This window comes from Mauremys reevesii, linkage group 10 (genome assembly GCF_016161935.1).
Source record: "Mauremys reevesii isolate NIE-2019 linkage group 10, ASM1616193v1, whole genome shotgun sequence".
NCBI classification, from domain to species: Eukaryota; Metazoa; Chordata; order Testudines; family Geoemydidae; genus Mauremys; species Mauremys reevesii.
In genome coordinates, this window is record NC_052632.1 from 33,422,832 (window position 1) to 33,437,546 (window position 14,715).

The 14,715-nt window shown below is 39.7% G+C and overlaps 1 protein-coding gene across 2 annotated transcripts in view; it reads right to left on the reverse strand.

The window, feature by feature from the left end:
• DAPK2 (death associated protein kinase 2) overlaps positions 1–14,715 on the reverse strand; it is an 88,559-nt gene that overhangs the window by 39,052 nt on the left and 34,792 nt on the right. For both annotated transcript variants that reach the window (XM_039492551.1, XM_039492550.1), the window contains exon 3: positions 495–716. In XM_039492551.1, coding sequence (XP_039348485.1) covers positions 495–716 — 222 coding nt within the window. The remainder of the gene's footprint in view (positions 1–494; positions 717–14,715) is intronic.

Here is a 14,715-nt window from a genome sequence, read left to right on the forward strand (position 1 = left end):
AGTTTTCTTTTGTAAAGTAAGAAAAATATGGGGTTGGTGAAAGAGGCAGGAACCTCAAGAGGATGCAGAGCGTTTGAGGGGTGGATGAGCACTGGATGTTTCTTGGGGTGGGCAGAGCAGGAGAGGAACTGAAGAAACTGGACCCTATTAGAGATACTCGCACTTCCTCTAAATGTACATGTTAGGCCAGCAGTGAGCAAACATTAGATAATCTCTGTGTTCACAAACCAACAGGACTCGCTGGTTCGGCAGCAATGACCTCAGATGACTATCAGGCACATTTGTCTCTAGAGCGTGTGCTGATTTATTAAGGGGAGGCTGTTTACTGGTGACCTCATTCTATTTTCCTGTCTAGGTCTGCTGATGGTTTCTCTAGCCCGATGGCCCAACAGTTCCATTTTAAGAACACGCCTGTGCTCAGGAGGCCTCCACAGCCCTTTCCTGTTCCCATTTGCCTCATCCTATAGTGGAGAATAGGAAATCCCTCTACTCACAGCTCGAGGATAAGGACCACATCTGTCCTGTTCTCGTAGACGTCGTGCAGCTTGATGATGTTGGCATGCAGGATCTGCTGCAGAATGTTCACCTCCCGCTCGATTTCCTCACGTCTCACCCCCCGGCGGCTGGCCCGGCTCTGACGCTTCTTAATGAATTTAGCAGCGTATTCCACTCCAGTGCTTCTCTCTTGGCATTTCTTCACTATCGCAAACTGGCCACTGTAAGGACAAAGTTATAACAGCAATTACAATTAAAGCTTTTACAAATCCCATGGGCAATACCATGAAGCTCCCAGAATTAGCTTGCATAGACAGGGTCTAAACCGGTAAATCCTTTGGTGAATAACCCTTATTCTTACTGCTTTATTAACAATTTTCAGGATTGGGTTAATAAATTGCATGCTGTGCACTCACCATACTTTAATGCAGTGCTTTAGCCCATGCAAAACAAAGTAACCTGTCTGAATGGAAGGGAGGATCCTAGATACAAGCCTCAAAGAATTTTTTTAAATCATCAAGGTCTAAGAGCTCATGTCATCAAAAACAAGAAAATTTAAAGTGAGTCCAAACTGCCCTTCATTTGCTAAGTGAAGTTCAGGAAGTACACAAAATATAGAATGCCGTCTGATGCTCTGGTAATATCTAGTGCACACATTTGAGTCACACCTGGAGGGTATAATTTTCAGAAGGCTCAAAGAGTACACCAGCCTTTGTAACTGGAGAGTTAGACACAAGTGCCCAGTTTGCACTTACAAGTGCAGGTTTGTGTGTGTAAGATGCTGGTCCATGCACATTATCGCACTCGGCTTGAAAATCTGACTCTCAGTGTTACTTGAAACTATGCCAGTTTCTTAATGTCAGTTTAAACAAAGGAGAAAGTTTCCCTGATACTTAGCAGGACAATGGTCTAATTCACTGCATCAAACTTTTAAACGGCAGGCAATTGTTTGCAGTTGCAAGCAGACTTTTCCTGACAGCAGCTCCTAGATGTAGAGGTCATCATTCCAGTCCCAATTTTAATATTTTCTCCCATGCCGTAAAAAAGGAAACACTTGGAGATCAGATCACTAATACAGAGTATAATGTCCTACATGTTTCAGTCTCATTTACGTGATGGGAGCCTTGTGAAATGAGACATTTCCTTTAACAGGAAAGTGCAGGGGAATTTCTCGTTTTAACCTGCATGAGGTCATTATCACTGACTCCATTCCTCAGTTAGCTCCCCCAAGATGCATTGTTAGACCACAGAGCTGTCACTTCGGGTACACAGCTGATAGCAGTTCCATTTCGTTTCTCTTTATGAGAGGTTCTCATAACTGGACAAAGTGAAAGACCATGTCTGAGGCAGGAATATTGCACAAGATGGAGGGGTTATTCATGTGACTCTCTAACCAGCTCTTTTTGGTTCTAATAACTTATTCTGAACAAAGAAATCAGTGGTGTGTGAGTATGTGTGTGTGTGTATATATATATATGCCTAGCCATGCAAAAAACATAATAGGTTTACAAAGCAGGATAGGAATGTACATGAACCACTCATGTTTACTCAAATTTTTTTAATAGAGAAACATGGAAGGAGGATGGTCTTGCGGTTCAGCCAATGGAGGGACTCAGAAGATCCAAGTCCAATTCTTGGCTGTACCACAGACTTCCTGTATAACCCTGATCAAATCACTAAATCTTTCTATGCCTCAGTATTCCCATCAATAAAATGGGAATTACACTTATTTTCTCCTACTTGTCTTCTCTATTTAGATGTTATGCATTTAGTGCAGGAACTCTCTCAATATGTGTTTTTACACTGCTTAACACAAAGGGGTGTTTGATTTCATTTGGGTGCTACCAAAATATAATTATTATTCATAATCTATGTAAGTTTCCAGGAATATCACTCTAAAGCCTAGAATGTCTGTTGAATCAGTGTGAAGCAATGGAAACAGCTACAAGCATGGCTGAGAGCTTTCTGTTTAGAATATCACCATGGTCAATTGTCATTGGGACTCTCAGACTGTTACTTTCCAATTTTTAATTTCTCTGCCGTTTTAGGCTTTTTTTTTTAACACTTTACAAATTACAACCATACAACACCATGGGCTTTCACCTAGCAACAATAATAAATGGCGTTTGGCAAGCTAGCAAGATTCCTCTTAAAATCAGCTTCCTTTAATTACTAACACTGCTTGTATATGATGTAGTAGACTGTCACTTCAACTGGATCTGAAAAGCAGACTAAAAAATGTGCTGTGACAAAAGTATGTTGCTTTTAATCAAGGATAATTTAATGGATTTAAATGGAAACACTTATTACTTATTATTTGGCTTGATGGAAATTTTCACTGTTCATATTAAGCAGAGAAAGCAGCAAGCACACGTGTATGAGCATATATTAACCTTGTGCACAAAATGCTGGTTGGTAGGTAGATCCATGAAAAATATTAACAACAAAATCTGAAACCAAGTGAACCTTGCCCAACTTTAGGTTTCATTACAAACTTCAAATTCAGACTTCAATCAAAAGGGTCCCTGAATTTCCCAAGCCTGGCCAGATTTAAGGCTCCACACAGAATTTGTGCAAAATTGTTCAGTTTGGATACAAATCTCTCACATTTCAAGTTGTTTCACTCAGATTTTTTGAAACCAAAACTCAAAGCTGAACTTGGGGCATGAGGAGGGGGAGAAAAAGCAGGATAAAGCCAGATAAAATGCTGGCATAAACCTTTGCCAAATCAAAAGGACCAGGATTCACACAGCTCTTCTAGCTAGTACCAGCGCCACTTCTGTTTAAATTACAGTGCTGAATAGGTATCATTTCACCAGATTCAGATATACCTCCATATTAGGCTGCAGGGAATTCAGACACAATTAGAAAGAGGAAGTGGTCAGTCTACTCCACTCATAGTGGGTTTAATTTGTTTACTGGTATCACTCAGTTCAGCAGAGTTAAGTTTACTGGTGAAAATGCTGAACTTTTATACAAATGGGCAACACCCACCTAAACAAAGTTGTTTTTTAAACTATAAAATAGGCCGTCTCAGGGGCTTCTCCAAGGTGATTGTGCTTTCAGGAATATTGATTTATCTTTCCATTATCAGCAACACATTGCTGTTACGTGGAGACCTGGTGAGACAATGCTATCATGTGGAAAGTACAGGACGAAATTCACTTCCCAATATTAGCAGCTACTTTTTGTTACATAATTGCATCCCCACTGGAATTCACAAAATATTGATACTGATTTATGGCTGGGGGAAAAATAGGATGAATGTTTAGAAAACGTGCTGTTGTATATGTGCTGGGATAGTGACAAATGAACCCCATTATAGGGATACAAAATATTAAGCAATCTGAGGCTTGGATCTGTAGTTAACATCAAAGGCTTGGTGTTCCATCCAAGCACAAGAGGTATACAAAAATGGTGACATATAGAATGCAGAGTGGGTTTGAACATTTTTGGTAAAACTAAGTTTTGCCAAAATATGCTGTATCATGAAAGCCAAAACATTTTGCGGAGATGTATTGGTTTAAACAAAGTTTTCAATGGGAATGGTGGGTGGGTTTTTCTGGGGAGGTGGGGGAACATAGGAGAGACACTTTAACATTCTATAGCCTTCTGGTTAGAGAACTAGCCTGGGATGTGTGAGACCTGGATTCAAGTCACTGCTCTGCCTGATTCAGATTCATCTGGGATTAAAAACTCTGCTCTGAATCAGGCAGGGTGGGTCTCACACATCCCAGACAGTGCCCTAAATGCCAAGAGACAGGAAAACTCAGACACACATTTCCAAAAGCTCAAGTTTCAATCTGCAAATGGACATTTCAACATGATTCCTCTTTTGCAGAAACATTCGAAAGGTTTTGTTCCAAAGTGGTACAAAACTTGAAAGTTGCTGCGAAACAGAATTGTCGTCCTCCGGTCCAGTCAGCTCTAATAGAGTGTGCAGGGGGAATCTGATCCTGCATTAATGAGAGCACTTCTGTGAAGACAAAAATTACTCATGCTTAATAGCAGGAGTGAGGCCTACAGAGGAGTTCAAAGCTGTGGTCTCATTAATAAGAGGAGAATCAAGCTTAAACCTGTAATCTCTTCAGAAACTCCCACTCTCTGCTCGTGCCCTGGCCCCTTTTCATACAGTTTACTTGCAAGAGCAGGGATGCAAGATTTCATACTGCATAGAATAAAAGACAATGCCTAGCACTTCACTTCACTTATACCCATGAGCAGCATCCACTCCCCCTTGTGCTGGCACACTATAATTTTGAGCACCCCACTGAGCATGAATTGGTAGGATCCTAGCCCAAGTGTATTTGTTCAATATCAGGTATATCCTTGTTCAGGGTACTATACCCCAAGCTTGCAGGTAGTTCCATAGTTTCTATTATGAGCTTATGGACTACGCTCTATGCAAGGATCTCTTTATAACAATCACAAACATACTCATTAAATGCAAACACCTAAGATTACAGGCTTTCACTTACATCGGAGAAGCTATGAGCTGCAATGATATTCAACATTATTATATCCTTCGCTGGCTTGTATGCAAGTGCAGTTGGGAATATAAATTATGCAGCACATACTGCAATTACATTCAGTACTTTACAATGAAACACTCTAAGTACCTTATATAATTAACACAGAAACAGCTGTTTGGAGTCAGTCTTAAATCTACAGAAGGCAAGGAAACCAAGAGTTAAAACTTTCCCTTGACCCTAGCTTGCCCTCGAAGGCCTAGGAACTATGGGGCAAAATCTCACTCACTAATTTCAGATTCTTATAAAAACATATTGATGTGTTTATGAACCTTAGAGCCATTCCAAACATTTCTGGTGTGGGCTAGAAGATTTATTTATTTAGAAGACTTTTAGTGCATTAGACCTGATGTATGATTAGACTAATCTACAACTACCTGCTTAAAGAATTTTGACAACAGACTACTAGTGTTAATAAAGTTCTCCCTTCTTTAATTTACCATTATGCAAAATCCCCACAACAGAACTTAATAGAGAATGAGATTCCTGCTTCAGAATACCATAGGTTACTTTAAAAATTCTATTACAAGATTTGATATAACCTGATTGTTTTAATTCCTATTAAATCTTCTAGGACTCAACTACCAGAGTATTCTTTTCCAGGCAGGATTTTTTGATCACGTGTTTCTAAAGGAACTTGGAACTAGCCCTGGCTTTGTTTACTTCCTTGTCTTCATGGCTGCGTCATCAATTTTATTAGTACAGTTCTGGGAAGAGAAATCACTATGTAACCATTGATTCAGATGTGTACACACCACACACTCTTGTATTTATCCTAAATAGTGTTGGGTAGCTTGGGTTTTTTTGTTCTTTTTTTAAATCTTTCAAGTTTTCAGTTACATAGCACAAAAATTGTTTTCCAATAGGTATTTATAATCCAGGGGGGTGCTGACTATTACAAAAAAATTAAAATGATGGCTTCCTGAGACATGGACTTTATTGAATATAGGGACAGTCCAAGGGCTTGAGACAGTTGAAAAGAGGATGAAAATAATGAAAAGGGGGCATAAAGGAGCCAAGTACACCATTGGTTAGCCAGAGATGTTCAGAAAAAGTTGATGGAATAGCACTGACGTTATGAATAGCTCATATACATACACTGACTTTGGAAACGTTTTCAGGTTTTTTCTCACATTAACACCTTTCCCACTCCCTGCTTCTTGCTATATGATGCAAATATATTCACCTTATATATACTTGTTGCCAAGATCCCATGTGTCTTCATTACAGTATCACGGGACAATCAAAGCATTTTTGGACCGTTCTTGACGACTAATGGCACAAAACAGCAGCTAGTGTTTAATGGTTTTCTGCACCACCAGTTCATTATTTTATAAGGGAGGGATATTCTTCATTATATTAAGGCAAAAGCTAAGAGTTGGAGGGAGGGATGGGGAAAGACGAGAAACTAAAAATCTCAGTCAATGGTTATAAAAGCCAACCTGTTGCTCTCCTTACACACTGACAGAACCTGTGTCTCAGTTACCTAAAGTTCATATTTCTTGCAAAACCTCATAAAAATTATCTTTTATGACATCAAAGGGATTTCCTCTCACCATATAGCAGTTGACATTCACTGCCAGGAATGTGCTCTAGCTTCCTTGTTAATTATCATAAAAAATGACAGCATATAGCCAGAAAAAAAAATCTGTATTACAGTATTTCCTTGTGACCCTGACCAAAATAACAGCCCCATCTCCCCTGCACCATATAAGAAACAGTGCCTGCCCCAAAGAGCTTGCAATCTAGACAAGACAAGGTATAGGAGAAAGGAAATATGACTTACATATGTGGAATTGAAGCACAGAGAGATTAAGCCATTTACTTAAATTAACACAGAATCTTTAGTAACTCTGAGAAATGAATCCAGATCTCTCAAATTCTAGCCAAGAGCTCTAACACAAGCCCACACTTCCTAGTGCATCAGTGAAATAAGGATGACTGAAGTCCTACATAGCGATATGAACAGCACACACACAACATAATCCCAGAGACAGACCCTTGCTCCTGTTTTTTTAAACTAGTGAAATTTGTTGAATTCCTCAAATATTTGGACAGCAGTACTACAGTCCTCTCTCCCCACCACAGCCCCTGGGCAGCCCGCACCCAAACCCCCTCATTCCTGACCCCACCAAAGAGCCCTTACTCCCAGCCAGAGCCCTCCCTCCCTCCCACTCACTCTCCGAACCCCTCAGCCCCACCCCCGCCACACATCACCTCCATATGGATGCACATAACAAAATTCATTCCGCACACGGATGTAAAAAATTAGAGGGAACATTGACAGTGCTTAATGTATTTAGATTTCATTTTAGAAGCAAAATTTAGATGAGTACAAAACGCAGTTTATTTTATCATCCCATAGTTTATGGGCAACAAAAAGACCAGAATGATTGACACCACCAGTTTGGTTTGCTCTTTTTTAATGGTTATTTTTAATTCTGGTCTCGGAGGGGCAATCTTAAACTGAGTGGAGTGAACGAAATGCTCTGTGGCATCCCAAGAAGGCAGACAGCAATGCTAACAACAGTAACATCACCATGAAACATTAGAATAAAAACAGCCTTTCTAATAAGATGTAAATATACATATGTGATGGCATCCCCCTCCTTCTATTCCAGGAATATTGCATCCTAGTGTGGCCATCCTGATATGTTGCAAATGCATGAATAATATTGAAAAGACACTGTTAAAAAGACACCTCTTTCCCTGGTTGTGGGACGGGGCTGTCAGGCAGCTGACTCATCTTGTGATTTGAGAAGAGCAGATAACTTTTTTAGTTCAAATATCACAAACATACATTTGGAAGTGATTAAGTTACAGTTTTTATACTCTGTTTTTTAAAAAATGCTTCAATTTGGAATATCTATAAGATAGTCGGGAATCAACTTACAGGGGCTTCTAGACATTGGTATACCCGTGAAAGATGTGATATGAAGCCAAAAGAAAACACCTATATCATGTATATCATATAGTACAGTTTGACTGTAGTCAGAAAATGACGGATTGTGCGGTTAAGGCAATGGGCTGGGACTCAGGAGAAGGAGGATAGTCCAGTGGTTAGGGTGCTAGACAGAGACATGGGTTCAAGCCTCTGCTCCCCCACAAACTTCTTGTGTGACCTTGGGCAAGTCACAGTGTCTGTGTGTCAGCTTCCCATCTGTAAAATGGAACTGCTACTAAATTCGAACTAAATGATAACAGTCCTAGGACCAATCCTATTCAATTTATTCATAAATGATCTGGAGAAAGGGGTAAACAGTGAGGTGGCAAAGTTTGCAGATGATACTAAACTACTCAAGATAGTTGAGACCAAAGCAGATTGCGAAGAACTTCAAAAAGATCTCACAAAACTAAGTCATTGGGCAACAAAATGGCAAATGAAATTTAATGTGGATAAATGTAAAGTAATGCACATTGGAAAAAATAACCCCAACTATACATACAACATGATGGGGGCTAATTTAGCTACAACGAGTCAGGAAAAAGATCTTGGAGTTATCGTGGATAGTTCTCTGAAGATGTCCACGCAGTGTACAGAGGCGGTCAAAAAAGCAAACAGGATGTTAGGAATCATTAAAAAGGGGATAGAGAATAAGACTGAGAATATATTATTGCCCTTATATAAATCCATGGTACGCCCACATCTCGAATACTGTGTACAGATGTGGTCTCCTCACCTCAAAAAAGATATTCTAGCACTAGAAAAGGTTCAGAAAAGAGCAACTAAAATGATTAGGGGTTTAGAGAGGGTCCCATATGAGGAAAGATTAAAGAGGCTAGGACTCTTCAGTTTGGAAAAGAGAAGACTAAGGGGGGACATGATAGAGGTATAGAAAATCATGAGTGATGTTGAGAAAGTGGATAAGGAAAAGTTATTTACTTATTCCCATAATACAAGAACTAGGGGTCACCAAATGAAATTACTAGGCAGCAGGTTTAAAACAAATAAACGGAAGTTCTTCTTCATGCAGCGCACAGTCAACTTGTGGAACTCCTTACCTGAGGAGGTTGTGAAGGCTAGGACTATAACAATGTTTAAAAGGGGACTGGATAAATTCATGGTGGCTAAGTCCATAAATGGCTATTAGCCAGGATGGGTAAGAATGGTGTCCCTAGCCTCCATTTGTCAGAGGATGGAGATGGATGGCAGGAGAGAGATTACTTGATCATTGCCTCTTAGGTTCACTCCCTCAGGGGCACCTGGCATTGGCCACTGTCGGTAGACAGATACTGGGCTAGATGGACCTTTGGTCTGACCTGGTATGGCCTTTCTTATGTTCTTATACACCTCTACCCCGATAGAACGCTGTCCTTGGGAGCCAAAAAATCTTACCGCGTTATAGGTGAAACCGCGTTATATCAAACTTGCTTTGATCTGCCAGAGTGCACAGCCCCGCCCCTCCAGAGCACTGCTTTGCCGCATTATATTCAAATCCGTGTTATAACGGGGTAGAGGTGTAATTATCATGGATTATAACAAAGGGGCCTGGATTTCAGTTTGGGCCCCGAGGCACTACTGTCATACCAATAATAACTGTAATCATTCTCATTTTTATTTTCTCTCAATACCTTTCTATTCACATATGCCCAGCCTAGCTTAAAAGTCACAAAGCTGAGTTCTCGTATCCTCAGCCCAGCACACTCAATCTGGGACACAAGCATTGAGCTGGGCTTCCTTCTGCTTCCACTTCTGGAATCAGAACATGGCTGACAATTCTGTTGTTGCATGAGGCAGACCAGAACTCAGCTCGTTTTTTTATTCAGAAATGTTAACAGTAAGTTAGCTCAGCAGAGGGTCCGTAAAGAAATGCTAATAGTAATTTAGGTCAGCAGAGGGTCTGTAAAGCCAGCAGATATGGCTCAGGACGTACGTAGAGAGCACACAAAATATGTTGAGCAAAGCACAATTTTCCAGTCATTTTTCTGACCCTTCCTGCATCTGAATGGCACCACAGAGTAAACCTACTGGGCCTTCTAGTGACAACAGGTGCAGAAAGTTGAATGTCCCAGTTTCCCTTGACACGCCTGAACAGGCTGTTCTTTCCTTTCCACTTGAGACAAACAGAGTGCGTCAGACTAAGGGACAGAGAAATGATCAGCAGTAGTGTGCAGCTGTAAGTAATTTTGGTGTTTTATCTCAGCCTGATGCAGTGATATTATACATGGTAAAGTTCAATAAACTGTGGAGGAGACAGAAAAACGTGCCTTTTTAGGGAAGCAAAGATGACCTTCCCCCACTTCCTTTTTTGTGTGTGTTTTATTTATTATGTTTAGCAAGGTTAAACTTAACTTCCTACTGTGGTCCAGTTCCTGCTCAGATGTGCACTTCACTAAAGATAGAAGCTGAGTTAAAGCAATTATGCTTGGTATGCCAGCCAGCTGGCTTTGACACAGTTCAGTCACATTCTGGGCCAAGGGACTTCAAGTGAACTTCGAATGTCAGAAGAATAAAAAAGTTAAACTGAAGATTTAAATGTAACAGAAAGCTTGGGAGGGGATACCACAAATATATATGTCTTTTTACTTTGCAACTTCTTTACACATTTATTCTCCAAGAGAATATCCCCAAAAGATAAAGCCGCCAAATCAATAACATTGAATGGGAACACTTGACCAAAGATCATCTGTAACCAGTTAAATGTCTCTACTCCATATTATGGATCTCTTTGAAAATGCAAGGACAAATCCATTAAAACCAAATCACCTGTGCCAGAATAGTTATTTTTACATAGGCTATACTGTGCTGTTAAACACTTGCTACATTTCACCCCAGCAGTGGCTGCACATCTGCAGTGGGCAAAGGAATTACACAGTGATATAGTATATACAGTTTTTAAAATGTAATTTGGGATCTATGTGGATGGAGAGGCATTATATAAATTTTAATAAGATATTTAATCTTTTAGAGAGAAAATACTTACGACTTTTTACTTTAATAACTTAACCTCTAGGACAAAGAAACTTCAGAAACTCTCTATTAGGCCACTGTTTTACATATTTGTCCCTTTAGGGGAACTTTTAAAAAAAATTCTATTAGAATATTGTATACATTTTTAAAAGACAACCACTAGAAGCACTGAAGAATGGAAAGTATGTATGGACTTCCAGCTGTCAGTTAGATAACAGTATCATAAGATCAATATACATGTTAGATTATTTCCAAGAATCATCTTGATTGTTGGCAGGGCATCCATGTGGCCCTGGAAAGCAGGATGCTCTGATATTTCACTACTGTGCATATTCCCAAGGTTGTGTCAGGCAGAAGAGGCCATTGATGCAATTCACACTCATGCTTTAACCAATGCCTGTGACAGGGCTAATTTTAGGGTTGCCAGACTTTTCAGGATTTGCCAGTTGTTGGCTCTCTTACTATTTAATGGAATAAAAATAATGTTTGGTCTCTTGACAACCCTGATCTATAGAAATTTTTTTTAAAAATCCCATCCCATGCTATATATCCTCTGAGTTAGGAGATACTATTTTTAATCTGAAGATAAGCATATCCATCTATGCTTGTTTACTGAGAGCAACCAATTAGTTCATTTTATACTGTACATTATTTTCAAAGTCAGTGGCAATCAGGTAACTAGTACCTAATGGTATCTAGGATCACGTAATGTTGAGAAGAATCCCATGATGGCTATGCAGCATTGAAGGGTCCCATTGCACAGTACCTTCTAGTTATATTTTGTGTGTTAGAATAATCTGGAGATCTATTGATAGCATGGAATCCATTCTAGTAAATATAAAATGGTTCCCTATGCATATTTAACATTTTCCTGTGCATTTTAAAAGAAACAGATAATTTAAGTAAATGTAATGCTAGTGAATGGTGCCAGAATAACCGAGAAGTAGGACTCATCTATGTAACTTGAAAAGACCACCACTAGAGGGGAGAGGGTAGCTCAATCTTTATGGCCCATTCACTCCGTGCCAAATTCAAATAAGGGGCAATTAATATCAATTATGGTGGTAGTTTTGATGCTACAGATTTCAGATATGGCCTTTTTGTTACTACTGACTCAGGCTCCATTTGAACGGGTGACTTGGAGTTGAGAAATTTCTATATCCTATTACCATTTCCTCAGTGTATCAGGCTCCATCTCTTTGTTTCTCCTTTGCTTTTTTAGGAGGTGGGAAGGTTTACATAGTTTTATACCTCAGTAATTACTATAGTTGCCTGGCTTTCAAAGTTAAACCCTTAAGAACCTTTGTTCAAAGCCCTCCTTTTTTTTTTAAACCACAGGAACTCTAACACTGCTGTCTTCTCACAGTTAAGTAACCTTTCTGGTGCTCTTAATGGAATTTGTATTATTATGCTACTGCTGGTCAGAAATTCTCCTCTCTTTCTCTGTATTCCCTGAAAGCTGCCTAGCCAATTCTGCTGGTAATTTTAAGTGGCACGTTTGTCCCAGCAGAGAGGCAGCCACACATTTTGATAATTCCCCACTAGCTGTTCCTTCAGTTTTTATTTTCCTAAAACACATGGCTCAGCCATAAATCATGTATGGTTCACAAGCTACATATGTAAAAGGAATTTCCTGGAAGATCTCTGTGGTCACACTTATGACTTTCTGAAAACAGAATGCCACAGAATTTTTAACACATTTCACTTTTAGTGATCACAGACGGAAAGCACCTCAGCAAACTATATAGTGAGGTCCAGCAATCCATTTCAGGCTAAGCTACTTAGATGGCAAGCTATTTGGGGCAGAGACAGTCTTTTTGCATAACACCTAGCACAATGGGGTTCTGGTCCACAACTAGGGCTCCTAGGAACTACGGCATTACAAATAAAATTAATAAATAATAATCATAATAATTGCATCAATGAGAGTTTAATCTGACCACAATACATAGTAACAATATATATCATGGTATTTCAGACAATGGAAAATAAATCTAAGTACTGGAAGAGTCATTGAAGAAAGTGTCACTTTACTCCAATGCAATTTTATGGAACAAAGACCTTATAGTAAATAGTAAAACTGGATCTATCAAACCTGCTGATAACACTACAAATGAATGCATAAGCAGCTTTAAAAAATGAAATGTTACACATTTCCTGATAATTTCTGTGAACTATGAAGAAATTAGTTTTTCTGGAAGAAATGTGAATGGAGTCATGCAAATGAAGAACGCAGGCTAAATATCATCTATCAGCTACAGAATTGAAAGTAACAACCAGAAAGCGATAGCATGCCATGACAGACAGTGTTATATACAGATAGAACACCTTTGAAATATCATGGCTTTATTAGGAATTTTGTTTGACTACTAAACAGAGAGAGAAGTGTGTGTGTGTGTGTGTGTGTGTGTGTGTGTGTGTGTGTGTGTGTGTGTGTGTGTGTGTGTGTGTGTGTGTGAGAGAGAGAGAGAGAGAGAGTAATAAAACTCACAAAATACTAATAAAGCTTTGAACTTCTATTGAACCTTCCATCTAAGCATATCACAGTATTTAACAGACAGTGAACTAACCCTCGCAACAGACCTTTGAGATAGGGAAGGAGAAAACACGTATGGAGGCAGTAAATGACTAATCTGTTTTCACTTGAGAGGGTCCTATAGGCATGAGGCAGTCAGAATACTTCCAGCCAAACAAGGTCAGGTGACATTAGGCTGTGTCACTGCACCCTGGATTGCCCTATTACGCTTCTAAAAATGGACTGGCTTTTTATTCTGTTAAAGACACATTATTTTGTTGAAAAAGATCAGAAATGTCAGTTGCCAGTCAGTTCCAAGTACGGCATGGCATTTTCACTGACAAGCCATTTTTTTACTTTTATTAATTCATTTTATGATGCTATTTCAAGTCTTCTTGTTTTAGATTAAGATTTAATATAAATGACTGGAAATTCCTGGTGTCATCCGATAAACTTGGTGTCTGATGATACTGACTGCCAATTCTATAACATCTATCTTCCAAAGACCTTTGCAATCTAGGCAAAACTATCACAATCTGTATAAAAAAAAGGGATCACTCTGCCCATCACCAAAATGTAGCTACTGCTGTGGCATACAGAGCCTTTAAAAGACAAGCACTGAAGTAAGCTGAATAGGCAGAATAGAAATTACCCATTTATAGGGATACGATTTTGTCATGGAGGCCATGGAAATCGTGAATGTGAATACAGGCCACACAATCTTGGAAATGGCTGTAAAACCCATTTGATTAGGTGCTCCCTTCATTGCCCTTCCAAAATGCAGTTCATGTCATGCGCTGAAGTCAATACAAATCTGTACAGATAATTGTTTAGCTGTGTACACACACAGTAGTGACAGCAGCCATGTACATATTATGAATGGTGTGTACCACTGGCAGGGGCACCAACTGGGAGGTAGGGCCAGCTAGGAAAGAGAAGGTCCCCAAACCGAGTGGCATGGCAACCTGGCACATGAGGTTGCAGTACCACTCAGATTTGACCCAGTGGTCCCTTGATGGGAAGCTGCTGACACAAAACTGAATGGGGCTGTGCCCCTGTGCCAGGTCACACACCCAAGGGGAGCAGGAGGGAAGCTGGGCCCCACCCCAATGGAGAGAAGTCATGCTACCATTGAGGTGGGAGTGTGGTTCAGTTGTGCGTATCACTTGTGTTTTTAAGAATGCTGATGTTGTGTATGTTGATGCAGCAAAAATTACATCCTTTGGTTAACTTTCTGTGACTTATCACTTTTTTCCATACCTGTG